This window comes from Suricata suricatta, chromosome 17, assembly GCF_006229205.1.
Source record: "Suricata suricatta isolate VVHF042 chromosome 17, meerkat_22Aug2017_6uvM2_HiC, whole genome shotgun sequence".
Lineage (NCBI taxonomy): Eukaryota > Metazoa > Chordata > Mammalia > Carnivora > Herpestidae > Suricata > Suricata suricatta.
In genome coordinates this window covers 58055126-58070728 of record NC_043716.1, presented here as the reverse complement: position 1 = coordinate 58070728, position 15603 = coordinate 58055126, and the positions used below count along the sequence as shown (strand labels likewise).

Here is a 15603-nt window from a genome sequence, read left to right as displayed (position 1 = left end):
GTGGGGCTCCGGGGCGGGCTCCGGGCCGCCGACCCAGCCCGAGCCCGTGGCCGCAGCCAGACCCGAGAGTTCCGCCCGCCGCGGGGCTCACGTGCCAGCTGTGCCTCTGCAGGGGGGTCCGGTTAGGGGCCTAACATCCCCGCAACGCCGCGGTGTTCTCAAAACGTCTTTTACCTCAGATTCACATGGTGTGTTTCGAAATCTCCGAAACAGACCGCTGGTTTGGATTATCTGGTTATTTTGATGAATGTGGACGGTAGAGCCAGGTAATAATTCAGATCCTCTCAGAATTACCCTGTCCAGTTTGATGGCCCTTGGGCGGGCCGTGCTCTGAAGCCCTCGCCCTCCCCGCCCATGTCCAGCCTGTCCTTCGTGGGCTGGGGGCTGCCGAGCAGTTTGGACATCAGGCAATTCCACGAAGTATACGGATCCTGGCTTCTCTCAGAACTGGACCACACGGTTACCCTGAGCTCATGCCGTCCCCTCGTGGGGGCCTCGTGGGGACCTCCTGGGGGCCTCGTGGGGGCCTCGCTGGGGGCCTCGTGGGGACCTCGCTGGGGACCTCGTGGGGACCTCCTGGGGGCCTTGCTGGCGGGTGAGGGAGGCCTCACTGTTCCCTGGGCGAACAAATGCAATAATACCGAAGCCGCACTTTGCCTTTTGCTCCTCAGAGGGTCCCCGGGAGCCTGTGGCCTCCTGTGGCACTGTCACCGGTGCCTGTACCAAGCTCTGGCTCACTCTTCCTGGGCAGAGCTCCTCAGCCAGCTCTCTGGAAGAGAGCTTGGCTGCACTTAGGCACAATTTTAAAGTTTTAATGTTCTTTTAAAATAGAGCTTTAAGCAAATAGGGACAAGTTTAATTTTTTTAAAGCAAACACTGAGGGACGCCTGGGTGGCTCAGTCGGTTGAGCGTCTGACTTGGGCTCAGGTCATGATCTCCCGGTTCGTGGGTTTAAGCCCCGCGTCGGGCTCTGTGCTGACAGCTCGGAGCCTGGAGCCTGCTTCTGATTCTGTGTCTCCCTCTCTCTCTGATCCTCCTCTGCTCACGCTGTCTCTCTCTCAAAAACAAATAAAACATTAAAAAAATAAAAAAAAATAAAGCAAACACTGAAATACAAGAGTCTTTTACAACCTGTTTTCTGAGAACAAGCCAGGCATTTTTTCCACAGCTCGTCATTGCTTTGTGAACTAATGATACTGAAGAAGAAGAAATGATAACCAGCAGCCTGCGTGTCCCCGGCTGTGGGAGGAGCCCCGGCCCCGGCCCCAAGATGTGTGTTCTCCGTTCTCTAGGTCCTCCGTGCCCTCCCGTCGTAGCAGATGGGCTGGGAGGGTGTCAGTCCTGGTCTAGTAATGAAGTTAGAGGCACTGATAATAAACCTCCTGCGGCGGCTCCCTGCCTTTCCGGTTTCTGGGTGCTGGCCCCTGGACTTGGCTGGTGAGTCCCCGCAGTCGGCAGAGCCCCCGCTGCAGGAGCCGTGCAGGCCCAAATCCGGGGCCGGAGCCCGTGAAGAGTTCGCCCACGAGGCCTCACTCTTGGCTCCCAGGCCTTGTGACCCTGGAGGGAAGTGCTGGTGGCCGCTGGCCCTGGCTGCTGCCTCCCGGTCCTCCCTTGTACCTGCTCCCTGGAACGGCCTGGAGGGGCCTGGCCTCAGAGAGACGTTCCCTGACCTCGGGGCACCGGTACAGTGGCCACAGGGCAGCAGCAGCGACAGCTCCAGGCCCACACAGAGAGCCAGGCAGTGCCCAGAGGCACTGTGGTGAGGGGCTCTGGGTCGGCCCCAGGCCCCAGCCTGCTCATCACAGGCTCCCTTCACCTTCATGTCCTCACCTCCAAAATGGAAATAATAATGTCTGCAGCCCACGTGGGTTTGGGGCTGGGAGATCACAGGAGAGCAGAGAAAACTGCCAGGCTGTAGCTCAGCTCTGCCAGGGTCCCTGTGAGGCCCTGTGGTGGCCATCGGGGCGGGGAGTCAGCTAGACGGAGCAGGTTCAGTGTCTGGGAGCTCAAGGGGACATTCTCATGTGGTCAGGTTTGGTGTTGACATTACTCTGTGGCTTCGCCCATAGATGAATTTGGAGAGCCAGGACTCCTGGCTGACCTCGTTTGAACTGGCTTAAAAACACGGTGTCAGCTGGTGGCCGGTGCCCACGGCCCCACTGATGTTATCAGGGAATGGGGCCCCGTGTCTGCTGGCGCCAGCCCCGTGGGTAGAGGGGGCTCCGCCCCGCTCCGGAGGCCTGATGGTGGTCAGGTTGGAAGAGCTTCCTGCCAGCATGGCCACCCAAGGGCAGCGGCCTTTTCCCTCCAGCCTCGGGGGAGCCTGCCTTAACCTGTTCGCTGTGGTGCATCCAGGGTCCCAGTTTTAGCCCCGATGGTCTTGAGTCCTGAAAGCCCGTCTGGCTTGGAAAACTGGGATAGTTGGTCACTGAGCCCCGGCAAGAACTGGTGGCCAGGGCTTGGGGGGAGGTGAGACTCCCCAGAGGGAGCCAGGGAACCCCTCGGAGAGGGGGCAGGGTGGACAGGATTATGCCTGCCCAGGCCCCCGGCAGGAGGGGGTGAGGATGCTCTGACCCCCCAGGGTGCGGAGGGCCCGGCCTCTCCTGCTCGCTCACCTGGGAGGTTTGGGCGCCGGCAGCCTCGGGCGAGTGTGGGCAGTCATAAGGCCCAGACTCCTGACGGGGCTGTCACCACCTCCGCGGGGCCAGCGCTGCGGGTGCCTTGCCTCGCCAAGCGCACCACCAGGGACGGATGCGGTCCTCACAGCTGAGGGGCCACAGTCTCAGCAACCCCGCCCCCCGAGTGCTCCTTCCTGTGGTTGCGAGATGGCCTCTGTTATCTATAACGTGTCTCGAGATGCGCTCTTTCGTAATGAGAACGTCAGCCGTGGACTGGTGGGGTTACTGGCTTGCTGCCGTCCCTCTGGGGCCCTTCGGCGGCCGGAGCGCCTGATGCGCGCTGGGCGGCCAGGTCAGGGGCCCTGCAGCTGTGGCTGAAACCGGCTTCTCCGGGGGGTGGCTCCTGAAGCCTAACGGGGGTGGGGGGGGTGCGGGGTGACATCGAGCTCCGGCGCGGTCACCTGCTGTCCCCACCAGATTATGTGCTGGAGAGATGTTACAAAAAGTGGCAGGGTGCCACGTACCCGGGTCGGGGTTGCAAGCGTCTGATTCCCGACCCGGGACCCCCTCGAGATCCTCCGCTCTGCGGGGTGGCTGTTTTCACCCTGGGGACACGGCGCCGCCCGCCCTGGCCCCTCGCCACCTGCTGGCCACACGGACCCCCACCTGGCCCCTTTGTCGCGCACAGTTCGCGATGCACGTATTTGCTTCGCCTTCCGAGCCTCTTCTCGGTGGAACAGGCACAGGGAAAGCTGTTGACCAGCAGAACTTTGGTCCTTTAGGGAATGGGCGGGGTTAGGTCAGCCAGCTCGGCTCCGATTTAGAATTACAAGAAACAGACTCAAGACCTAGGAGTGTGGGCGAGGCAGACGGTGACCTGTGGCCTCCCTGGGGCCATCTGGGGGACAGTTATTTCTGCTCTTTGAGGTTTCGTACTTCCTGCTTGGACATTTTTGGAAGTACAGGAAATACATGGGTGTAACTAAAGAAAGGCAAGTGCCTCCAAACCTTCTCCTTCCACGGGGCGTGTGCCCGAGGGGACCAGTCCTTTCACAGGGGCCGTGGAGAGCAGGGGTCACCATCATCAGCCCCGGACACGGGCTGGGCACGGGGCATGTTCCCACGGTGGAGCTGGGAGTGGGCGGGCCTGCCCACCAAACCCTCCACGGCAGGCCCTCGCAAGTAGGAGCTACGCAGAGAACCACAGAAGACCCTTCCTTGGAAGTTCTGGAAACAGTATGTGGTGGCTGTGCTGCCTTTCCCTCCTGTAGAGCCGGTGTGAGTGCCAGCTTGCGCCCTGGGGCACTGACCGTGAGCTGGGGCCAGACGGAGGCCGGCCTCTCCCCACACCTCCCGGCCCTGCTTGCTGGTCACCACGCGGCACAGCGGCTTCCCCCCTCTTGTCTGAGTTGGGGAAGGAGGTGACCAGGGCTGGAGGTGGCCCTCAAGCAGGGCTGCAAGGTGCATTCACACTCCTAGGAGGCTGCACGGAACACGGGGCTGGGTGATGGGCGGGACATGGCCCCACGCTGGCCATGAGGAGCAGGCACCCAGTGGCCACGGGAATGCTGTGCTGGGTGCCCTCCCCCTCGTCACCCAGGGGGGCCTTCCCTGTAGCCGTCTGCTGGAGTTCAAAGTCCTGTTGGACGTCTACTATGTGTAGATGTTGTGCAGATTTGGAGGCCCACGGGTGAGAAAGACGCCTCTGACTCCAAGAGCCTGGGCAGGGCAGGCACCTCCCCGACCAGCACCCGAGGGTGGCGGGATGGCCTCCCTCACGGGGGAGGCTGGGCCGAGACGGGATCTTTGCAGGGAAGAGGTGGTGGGGGCTGGGGACGGCCCCGGAGGTCCTGTGCCCCAAAGGCCCTCTCACGTCCCTGCCTGCACCCCGCCTGTGGCCGCAGGGCTCTGGGGGCCTGGGGACCCCAGAGAGGGTCAGGAAGGACGGGTGCCAGGACAGGGACCATGAATATTCAGAGCCGGTCACCCAGGGAGATGGCAGCCGCTCCGCCCGCCCTCAGCTGGGCTTGAAAGGAGTGAGAACAGACGGAACTCAGAGATGCCCACAAAAGGGCTTCCTGTTGTCACCAACAGCTTCAACCCCTTTCTCCTCCGCCCCCCGACACCCCGCACTGGCGCCGCGGCCCTGCTGCGTCCCCCAGGGTGACAACGTTTCCCCACTGGCCCCCCAACCCTAGGATTTGTTTTTTTAAAAAACTGGGTTTGAGATCCAGATCCCGCCTCACAGGCACCCGTGCCAGCCTGGAGGCCCATGGGGACTCCCGGCAGACTTCCCGCTGCGGGAACCGGGGGACCCTGAGGACGCCCCTCCTTAACCTGTCGAGTGCCACACAGAACTACACACACACACACACACGTACACATGTGCACACGCACAAGCCATGTACACACGCACACACGCACCACTGACATGATCATCCATGCACACACATGCACGTAAATACATGCTCCTGTGCATACACATGTGGGTGCATACATGCACATGCGTGCGTGCACACACGGGTGTATGCACACACATGCACAATATACACGTGTACACACACATGACATGTACACGCACACCCACACATGTGCACACAACACACAAGTGTACACATGCACAAGACATGTACACATGCACACACGTGTGCACACACGTACACACCTACCACTCACACAATCATCCACACACACGAATGCACATAAATAGATGCTCCTGCACATATATGCACATACGCACACAGGTGCACGCACACACACACATGCACACACAGGTACATGCACACACATGCACAACATGCATGCGTACACACGCACACACCCGTACACATACATGTATACATGCGCACACGCGCGTGCACACACACCACTCACACAATCACCCACGCAGACACATGCACATAAATACATGCGCCTGCATGTACACGTGTGGGCACATACATGCACACGCACGCACACAGGTTCACGCACATGTGCGCACAACACACACGTGTACACATGCACATGACATGCGCACGCGTGTGCACATGCGCACATACAGCCACTCACACAATCACCCCCACACACACACGCACGCACGTAGATAGTGCTCCTGCGCGCACACGCGCACCTGCAGCGCCACGGAAAGACGGGAGGCGGACCGTTGTGGGGAGGCCAGGGTGAGGGGAAAACACTGTTTCCTCTCAGTTCCTCGGGCACAATAGACTTTTTTCCTAGTTAAGTTCTTCTACTCCGTTGGTTAAGGAATATGACTGACAGCATTTTCGTGAGCTCTCTAGGCTTTTCCATGTGACTTCCTCAATGACACAAAGCTGGCACACAGGGGGCTGCTCCGGGGCAAGGGCTTGGTGGAAGGCAGCACGCCCACAGGCACAAGCAGCAGGACTCCGGCTCCTTCCAGGCTCCGGCAGAACGGACGCCAGCAGTTCCGGCGACAGCCACTGCCGCTCTAGGCTGAGGAGTCCAGGACTGGACAGGCGAGGGGGCCGGAGGGAGGGAACTGTCTGTGCTCCTGAATCACAGGCGGAAACGGGAATCGCGCCCACCCTGAGGCTGTGCGTGCTCCACCCGGGCCACCCACAGCCCCCGTGGGGTCCGTACTGTGATTTCGTCCGTTTCCAGGCGGGCCCCAGGTAGACTGAAACAAGGACGGCCTTCCTCCACTAACAGGCACGGAACGGGACGCCGCGTCCCCGTCCGTCCCTGATGCTTCAGGCGCTGTTGGATCTGCTGGCTCACAGGCCCAGGTGACAGGGCAGCTCCCACAGCGGCCTGGACCCGCCCCAGGGTCTTCTCAGAACCAGCAGCTTTTTAGTTCTTCAGTAAATTGGCTGCAGTAACGCACTCAGAGGAGGAATATGTCGCCTCCGAAGGCCAGAGACCCACTGGTGTTGCACCTCCTTTTCGGTTGTAGGAGGTGCCAGCTACCCCTTTACCTCGGAAGAGATATTTCCATGTGCCCCACCCTCTGGGCCCCTAGAAATGGCACCGAGGAAGGAGGCCCCTGAATTACTGGTGGACTTAGTTCCTGCCTCTGTCATGCGGACATCCTACCAATAGGTCTAGAGTGCTGCTAGTAACGTGACCAGTACCACGGACAAGCGTGAGAGCTCATGGAACGGAACAGCCAGCAAGGTCCCCGGGAAACACCTCATGCTGCAGGGCCGGCGAGCTGCCGTGACCCCGAGGCCGGACCGTGAAGGTGCACCGTGGCCGTGCAGCCGAGGGCAGGCTGCCTCAGGGCCTTGCGGGCAGGGGTGGAGAGACAGGTGTGTCCCAGGTCAGCAGCTGTATTCTGTATTCTGTGTTAATTGGCTCAAGCTACCAAAGTGCAGCCAGGGCAGCGGCTGCCACCACCTGGTTGGCCCCCGGTCACCCTCCTGGGCCCACCTGCCCAGGCCAAGTCAGGGAACCTGCGCCTTCCACGTCCTCAGTGGTGGCACTAATCTCACAAGCCTCCGGGAGTGCGGCTCTGCCCTGGGCTTGCTCTCCCCCACGGAGGGGTGATTCCCGAGGCTCCCCGCGGCCTTTCCACCCACATGGGCCTCGCTCCGCGGGTCTGGGAACCAGTGTGGGGTCCCAGCCAGCTGCTGGGTGTGTTGACTCTTTTTTCCTTTTTTAAGTTATTTACTTATTTACTTGGAGAGAGGCAGAGACGGTGCAAAGAAGGGCGGAGAGGGAGACCCGAGCAGTCTCTGTGCTGCCAGCCATAGCCTGACGTGGTGCTCAAACCCACGAGGCCTCGGGAGTATGACCTGAGCCGAAACTAAGAGTCTGACATTTAACCGACTGAGCCACCCAGGTATCCTGGGTGCGCTGATTCTAATCAAGCGTTCTGGAACTGAGGAAGGAAACATGGGGTGCATCCAGGGCCACACCAGAACCTCTGAGACAGACATGGGCTAAAACTCCATGGACCACCTGCCCTCCGGGAGCCCCAACTCCGGCTGGACCACGGTGGTGGTTTGGGTCCCTTGGAGTCAGCGTCTGTTCGAGACCTGTGACCGGTAGTCCCTGAAAGCTCCGAGTATTCCCTTTTCCCAGTGCACAGTCACCCGGATGAAAGGCCACAGGTGGCTTTGGAGAAGGCGGGGAGCAAGGTTACCAGTTCCGTGGTGGGCGCACCAGGCCCTTCCTCAAGGGGCCCTCTCTCCCACTTCAAGGGGCTCTGTGTCTGTAAGTGGCTTAGATCTGGGACTGATGGAACAGCTAGGACTCTGTTTTTTTATGATTAAGGCCAGACTTTCCCTCACTTCACCTAGAACTTCTCTGCTTACGTAGATCAAGCGTGAGTTTGTGGGGCTTCCCACAGGTTTCGCATCTAGCAAGGCCATGGTCAACGAGCCAGCACCATGGGGCTCTGTCACTACGGTGACTGCAGCTTCCTCTCCGCTGTCCCCCAGGGGCCACACCCACCTTGCCTGGAGCAGGCGAGTGCCCCATTGGCCCCGGCCACGCCAGGATCCAAACGCTCCATCACGTTCTGGTTCCTTGAGCTGGGTGGGCCCCTCCGGAGGCCCTGGCCTGCATGGGGGGGGACCACAGAGTTCTTCAGGAGCGCGAGGGTCGCCTCACACACTTACTCCTCACAGACTGGGCGGAAGCCGCGTCTTCTGGACGCTTTCCGTGTAGGGGAACGGGTCTTACATGACTGAGTCACTCCAGCGTCCCTAACCCTTCGGGTCCCTCTCTCTACACTGGACCAGGGCAGCTCAGGCATTTCTAGCCCACTCGCCGTGGCCACCTTCGGGTCCACGTTTCAGCCAGCCAGGCTGTCAGTACTAACCCCGGGCTGCGGTGGTGACACAGAGCCTCTGCTTGGTGAGCCCAGGTCGACTGTTTTGACTTTGGCCTGATCCAACGTTATCTTCCTTCCGCTCTGTCCATCCCCACACATCCTGTGTATAGATGAGAAAACTCAGATAGCTCTTTTGGAATGCAGCCCACTTCCTCATGGGGCACACGCTGAACCCTGTCTTCGGGGCCTGCTGAGACCTTGGTCACAGGTCCAATTGCAGGGAGAGGGTGGCACGGTCCTGAACATTGACATGCAGGGCGGCTGCCTCAGAGGGGCCGTATGGTCCTTATGGTCCGTGGGCAACGCAGGGACTGGGGTGTTCCGTGGGGTGCAACCTTAACCTCAACCCTAACTGCGTGTGAGGGGCACAGGACTCTTCCCAACCCCGCACCTCATTTCGTGGGGCAAACTGATCGCCCTGGCCATGCCCCCAGAGCCCATGTGCTGGAGGTTCTCACGTGCTTCCTAGCTTACGTAAGGGGTACACAAATCAGGCCAGAAGAATGAGGCTGTAATGAAGTCAAGTCACCGTCTGGTTGACCTTGCCTATGGCGTTTGGTGACTTTAGGTGCAAATGTTTCGAAGCCACCCCCATGATCTGACCCTCCCCCACATTCACCTTGCACGGTCCGGCACCTGACACCGCCCCCGGCCCCCCACCCCTGCCTGACTCCTCTTACCACTGTCTCTGAGGTTTGCCCAGGTACATGTGATCACACCCCTGGACCCCCCCAGGCCCCCAGGGCTCCGACTCCACATCCATCCCGCATGGGGCTCTGGGTGCCCTTCCCTGTCCAGCCTGAACCTCAGACCCAAGAAAGGTGAGGCCCCCTTGGATTTCCTACCACCATGTCCAACTGCAGACTCAGTGAGCTGACCACTGCCTGTCCTCCAAGGCTGGCTTTGCCTGCTCCTCCTGGTTCTGGGTGGGGCTGTCCATTTAAGCGGGACCCTGCCGCAGAGGGCTGAAGACCCACGCTCAGGCCCTCCTTCAGGGGGCGGCATGCTGTGGCCTCTTTCCAGAGCTGGGCGGTGGGATGGAAGCTGACCGAATGGGCGGGAGCCAGGCCCCCCTCACAAGCCCCTACCGCAGTCTCTGCCTGCGCGTCTGGGCTGTGTCCCTGCAGCAAGGCTCAGAGCTGACCCAGAGAGGGCCTGTTCCCAGGGCTCCTGGCCAGGGCCGTGAGGGCAGACCTCGTCCAGTCGGGCAGCTCCTGGGCAGTGCCTCCACTGTGGTGGGTGCACGCCACCTCCTATCCCCGTCCCTGGAGCGTGCAGCTTCCTCCAGGGCTGAGGCATTGCCCAACACCTGAGGGGCCCGAGGGTGGCGTCACCCAGACCCCGAGCCTCAGCGGGACCACCTTCTCCTTTTATTGGGGTAGGAAGCGGGTTTCACACCTCATTTGCTTGAAAGCCTGGAGCTCCTCACCTCTACTTCTGCTCCAGATGCCCAGGTCCCTGGGCTCCCTGACGCTGACAGGCCATGGTGTGTGTGGGCGGAGCACACAGGGGCTGGACAGGATGCCCCGCTCCCGCAGCACCGCGGATACTGACTGGGAGTTCTGACACATGGCATGGCTTGGCACCCTCCGGGCCACTTGCCCGAGACGGTGGTCTCTGGCAACACCAGTGAGCCCCCAAAAGGCTGAGGCTCCCGTGTTACCCAGACCCAACTGTGTTCCTTACACTGCATGCTCTGGGGACAACAGAGAAAATGCAAACTTGCACCTCGGTGTGCTTAGGAATCTTGTCTCCTTACGAAGCCCCAGGAGAGTGCGACTCATGGCACCTGTCCTGGCAGCGGGCGATCCTCAAGGATATCGGGGCAAAGGGTCATGACCTCTGCAACCTTCAAACGGTCCCGTGGAAAATGTACAAATGTGTGGACACAAAACACACGGAGATGTGCCAACACCAACAGCTGCTGAATCAGAGCCTGCAGTGTGGGTGCTGCACCAGGACACTCAGGTGCCTCAGACTTTTCAGATGCACATTTGGGACATAAAGTGGTGATTCTGTGTCAGACACTCCCCACCCTGAAGGCAGGCTCGTCCTTTCCTCAGAGGCTGGCTCAAGCAGGTGGTTGAGTTGGGAGCAGCCCATGTGGAGGGTCATGTGGAGGGCATGGGGAGCACCCACTGCAGGGCATCATGAGAACCTACTACAGGGCATGAGGAGCACTTATTGGAGGACACAGGGAGCATCTACTGGGAGGCATGGGGAGCACTCACTGGGAGGCATAGGGAGCACCTTCTGGGAGGCATGGGGAGCACTTTCTGGGAGGCATGGGGAGCATCTCCTGGAGGACATGGGGAGGACCACCTGGGAGGCATGGGGAGAATCTAGAGGGATCCTATGGGAGGACCTACTAGGAGCACATGGGACCATTTACTACAAGAGCCAAGCTTCGTGCAGGGTGAGGATATGGAGGCTGAAGTTGGCATTTTTGTACAGAAGCTGGGTCTCTGGGTGAGGCCTCTGCCCTTGGCTGCCAGGACTCTGCCCTCTGGTTGTCACCACCTGGAGCCTGTGAGTACAGGGGCAGTCCCAGCCCTGCTTAGGACGCTCCTGGATGGAGCTGCGGGGCCGTAGAAACACACATGCCGGGAGTCCTGTGCAGCTCGGCCTAAAGCTGCCTGACAGAAGTGTGGGATGGAGCCTGGAAGGCTTCCCAGAAGAGGTTACGCATGAGCCTTACCAGCGGGGGTGGGGGGGTGTTAAGCTGTCACAGCAACACTCACCAAGCAGGTGGTGCACGAGCCTTGTGTGCCTGGTGCTGTGATTACCTGTCAGGTTTGAACCCGGCCCAGGAGCCCAGGGTTGCTCTGTCTTTCTCACCGGAGATCCGGCTCACCCAGGAGGGTAGGGCTCTGGCACCCTGGGGAAAAGAGGTGGGGTGTCCTCCACACGCTGGGAAGATCCCCATGTGGCTCAGAAGATGTGGGTCAGGCCAGAGTAGAGCAGGCAGGCTTGGGGGGAAGCCTGAACCCCACACTCCCTCAGGGCAGAGCCAGGAGCCACTGGACCAGTGTTACTGCCCAGGTCCCCGCACGACAGGCTGGAGTGGACTGGGCTTGTCCGGGGCCCGGGGGGCTCCTGCCAGCTGGGGCATGTCCTTCCTCCTCAATTCCAACCCCTCTGGTTGGCTGTTCCCTCTCTATACCTTTTTCCAGACCAGCTCTAATGGTAGCCCTTGGGTATGTAACTCGTTAAAGACAGAGGCTCAGCCCAGGCCCAGCTCAGCACGTGGTCGCCAGAGTTCCAGCCTGCGTGCACACGTGACCGGCCACACTAGGATCCACCGGGATGCCAAGCCGTCATGCCCACGTCTCGTACAAATTCACCTTCTACTGCGGTGTGTCCCTCCTAAGTCCACCCCGGGGAGGTCAGGAGTGCTGTGGAGGGACTCGAGGTGCACGGGTGTTTCTGCAGGAGTCACCACGCTCGGGCCCGGGGTCTGCTCAGGGCAGGCAGAGTGAGGTGCTGTCAAGGCCTGATGGCCCAAAGTGGCTGTTGTCAACAACAGTGAGGCAGGGTGCAGGGGTGATCATGTCACCGCAGCCAGGGCTCACTGCGGAGCCCCACGCCAACTCTGGGTGGCACCAGCCAGTCACGTGCTGGCCAGTGGGCCTGGACTCGAAGCCCACAGCCAGCGTTTGGAGTCCCTCGGCTCCCAATCCAGCCGGCTGCCCGTGTGCTCCCTCCTACCATCCCCAGCACAGACGGCAAACCGTGCCAGCAAATTAGGTTAGGGAGGCGTTTAGGTGAGGGCTACGGGCTTGAGGCTGGCCGGTCTCGTTTAATGTCTAATTATATGTCGCCTGCTGCAGTTGCTAAACATAAATCACAAGCGTTTGGCTACAATTATCGTAATTATGTCCCTATGAGAAGGTCAGCACACATGACCTCAGAGGGAAGCAGAGTGGCAGCAATGAGTCAGGAGCCCGGGGGGGGGGGGGGGGGGGGGGGAGGGAGGAAGGCGCTGCGTCAATGCTTGAACCTCCTGCGCAGCGGGGGGTCTGGGAGTTTTCACAGAGATGACCAAGGGCAAGGCGGACAGCACCATCCGCAAACGGTCTGAGGTGTTCTTCAGATGCCGAAGGAGAAGTTTTCCTGCGTGTCTTGGGAAAGCCTGCTAACGCTCTTCTGTAAGCGTCCGGTTTCTAGGGGAGGCGGTCGACTCAGAGAGCAGATGCAGGTGACTGGCCATTTTGAATAACAGAAGGGATATCAATACACACTTTAAAACCTCAAGACTGGACAGAAAATAAGACTGGCTACAGAGACGTCGCACCGGGGAGCTGGCTGGGTGGGAGGCAGGGGTGCCCACAGGAGGGCCGGAACTCCACTGAGAGCCAGGCGTATGCTGTCCACCTGACATGAGGCTTTGTGTGACGATGTCATGAGGCCGATGTCACTTTGCAGGGAACGGAGACTCAAGGACAGACCCACCCCCACGGCCTGTGTGCACCGGACCAGGGAGGGGCCGTGTCCACGTCCAGTCCACCTGTCCCCACAGGACTTGCATGAACCCCCACACTCGCAGGCCAGGAGAGGACGTCCGGCCCCTCAGACCCCACCTCGTGCCAGTCTCCACCCTGAGGTGATGAGTCCGCCATAGACGAGATGGCATGTGCGCACCTGCGGCCAAAGCCACAAGAGCTCCCAGGCCAGGCACACACGCCATGGGGCCCAGCCCTTCCCCACTCTGGGTGTCACTGTGGCCCTCGCTGGGTTTCACTGAAGAAAGGCTCGCTGGGAAGGACCTCCAGCCATCCAGGGGGAGCGTGCTCCAAGACGCCCTTACTGCCAGGGCGAGCCCCCGTGCCTCGCCGCAAGGACCCCTCTGGACATAATGGACCCCACGGGGCATCTTTATTCCTGACCAGGCCCTAGTGGGTGAGGTGGGGCAGGCGGACGCTGGGCAGCCTCAGACAGCCATGACCCCCCTCACTCTGCCGTCCCCAGGCCCAAACATATGCCATGGGCACCAGGGACCCCGTTATGAGGACATTTCATTGCAGGGTCAGGAGGGGTCAGCAGCCCCACTCTGCCAGGCACAGAGGTGCCCAGGAAACTGAGCATCGCTGAAGCACCAACCTCTCCAGGAGCTGAGCGAAGCACCAGGAACCAGTTCTGCTGCTATGACCCCACCCCACAGCTGGGCGACTGTCAGCTTGTCAGGAGGAGGGAAATCTGGAAATTCCTGCTTCAGAGACCCTCAGGAATCCGGACGGACCTGTGTCCCCAGAAGGGAGGGCCTGTCACAGAGCCAGAGGTCTGCGAGTAGCAAGGCCAGGCCCTTCCTAAGAACACTGCCAGGGGCGCATGACTCCCCGAGCTCTTGCTTTTAACTAGCAGAGAAAACCTGAGCAGACAGAGAATCCCCACGCACTCCCCCTACCCCCTATATTAACATCCTGTTAACATCACGAGCGTGTGTGACTGTTACAATCCGTGAGCTGATCTCGACCTACTGTTAACCGAAGGCTGTGCTGCTCGGCCTCGTGGGTCCTAGACACTCCTGTATGTTGGCAACTGCAGGCCCGAATGCACCACGCTGTTGTCCTAGTTTAGGGAAGTGGTCCTGGGCACAGGCGGCTTGCCAGCTCAGAGCTCTGAACCTAGGATGTTGCCCCAGGGGTGGCCTCTGCCCTTTGGTCCAGTGGTCTCTGGAGAGTTCTGAAACCTTGAGCACACCACTCATTAGTGACATGGGGTGGGGGGTCCTAAAGCCGCCCGGCCCCTTCCCCAGTGTGAAGCCCTGAGCCCTGACAAGCATGCTGCCCTTCAGGGAGCACCCTGGGTGCAAGGTGCCACTGAGCTGCGTGGACAGGGCAGCGGGTAAGAGGTGGCTGTAGTTTCCAGATTCACAACCGGCAGGTTCCTCTCTCCAGCAGCCTCGGTGGTGGTTTCCCTTCGTGCATTTCTCCCAGCACTTCTGCACCCTGGTCCCTGCAGTGATGGGACAGGGCACTCAGTCCACGGCAGCGTGAGGAGGGTACAGGAGGCCGCCTCGGCTTCAGAGCTGCCCGTGGGCCTTGGGGTGACATCCCTTCTAATGGCCGGGCTGTAGCTTGGTGGTGGGGGGGTGGGGGAGGGGGTTTGACCTGCCCCGTCCAGGACTTCTCTAAACAGACCACCTTCAAGGGGTCTGACTCTCGCCCCGAGGTCCTCGCCTCAGTTCCAGCTGTTTGGGGTCTGCAGACGAGGCCTCCCCAGAGGGTGACAATTCCATCCCTACAACCAATTACATTTCGAAGCCTCCGCCCAGAGGAGGAAGGTGTAACACTCAGAACAACAGGTGCAGGGGGCGTCTCACAGCGTCCTCTCCTCCTTCAAGGCCCCTTGAAACTCCTCCTGAAACGTATCTTGACTGGTAAAGAAATGCTCAAACAAGGTCAGATCTCTCTATTGCTTGATGCTGTTTGAGACTGTGGAGCTCAGACCAATGCCAGGGAGTCTGAGAAGGCAAAACAGTGGCTGTGTGCGGCACCACGGTTCCCTCCCTCTTCCTTCTAGGATGATGACCTGGAAGAACCGCAGACCCCGGGGTCCCCCGTCCGCCCTCTAACCAGACCCAGCCACAGCTCCGGGCCTCTGGTCCCCACGCCAGAGGAGGACACCTTTCCCGACACGGTGGCCCCACTGACTGTGGTGAAGGGAGCCCTTGTATCACTGCTCGCCATGCTGGGTCCCGCTAGCACAGGGGTCGGTCTTCGTGGGAGACTCTGCACACCAGGGGCCTTTGGCAGTAACTGGGGACAGTTATGTGTTGCCAAGTCTGGGGTGGTGGTGGCACTCACGTGTAGAGCTCAGGGGCCGGGACGCTACTAAAACCTAACAACGCATCAGACAGTCTTCAGGAAGAATCAGGTCGGAGGCTGGTGAAACAGGGACCAGAGCGACTCCGGAGTGGCGGTGATGGGGACGAGCAGGTACAACTCCGCAGAGACGCACGGGAGCTATGGCCCCAAGCCCTTCCGTAACGCGGGTACCCTCGAGTCCCCGACGCGCTCAGCAGTGAGCCGGTCACATCACCAGCCACAGCTGGGCCTCCCTCCCGCACGAGGTGCAGACCCGGACAAAGTCCGAAGCCCTGCAGAGCGCACGGCTGGATCAGGAACATCCCCGAGGCGGCGGTGCCACGGCCAGGGGCCCCCACCGCGGCCCAGCGGCCACCCCCGC

The 15603-nt window shown here is 60.5% G+C and overlaps 1 protein-coding gene across 1 annotated transcript in view; it reads right to left on the bottom strand.

Annotated features, from left to right (window-relative positions):
- B3GNTL1 (UDP-GlcNAc:betaGal beta-1,3-N-acetylglucosaminyltransferase like 1) overlaps positions 1-9019 on the bottom strand; it is a 97116-nt gene extending 88097 nt beyond the window's left edge. Inside the window, exon 1 of the mRNA XM_029928655.1 lies at positions 8404-9019. Within this exon, the coding sequence (XP_029784515.1) occupies positions 8404-8514 (111 nt within the window). The 5' untranslated portion in view covers positions 8515-9019. The remainder of the gene's footprint in view (positions 1-8403) is intronic.
- Positions 9020-15603: the final 6584 nt, after the last annotated feature.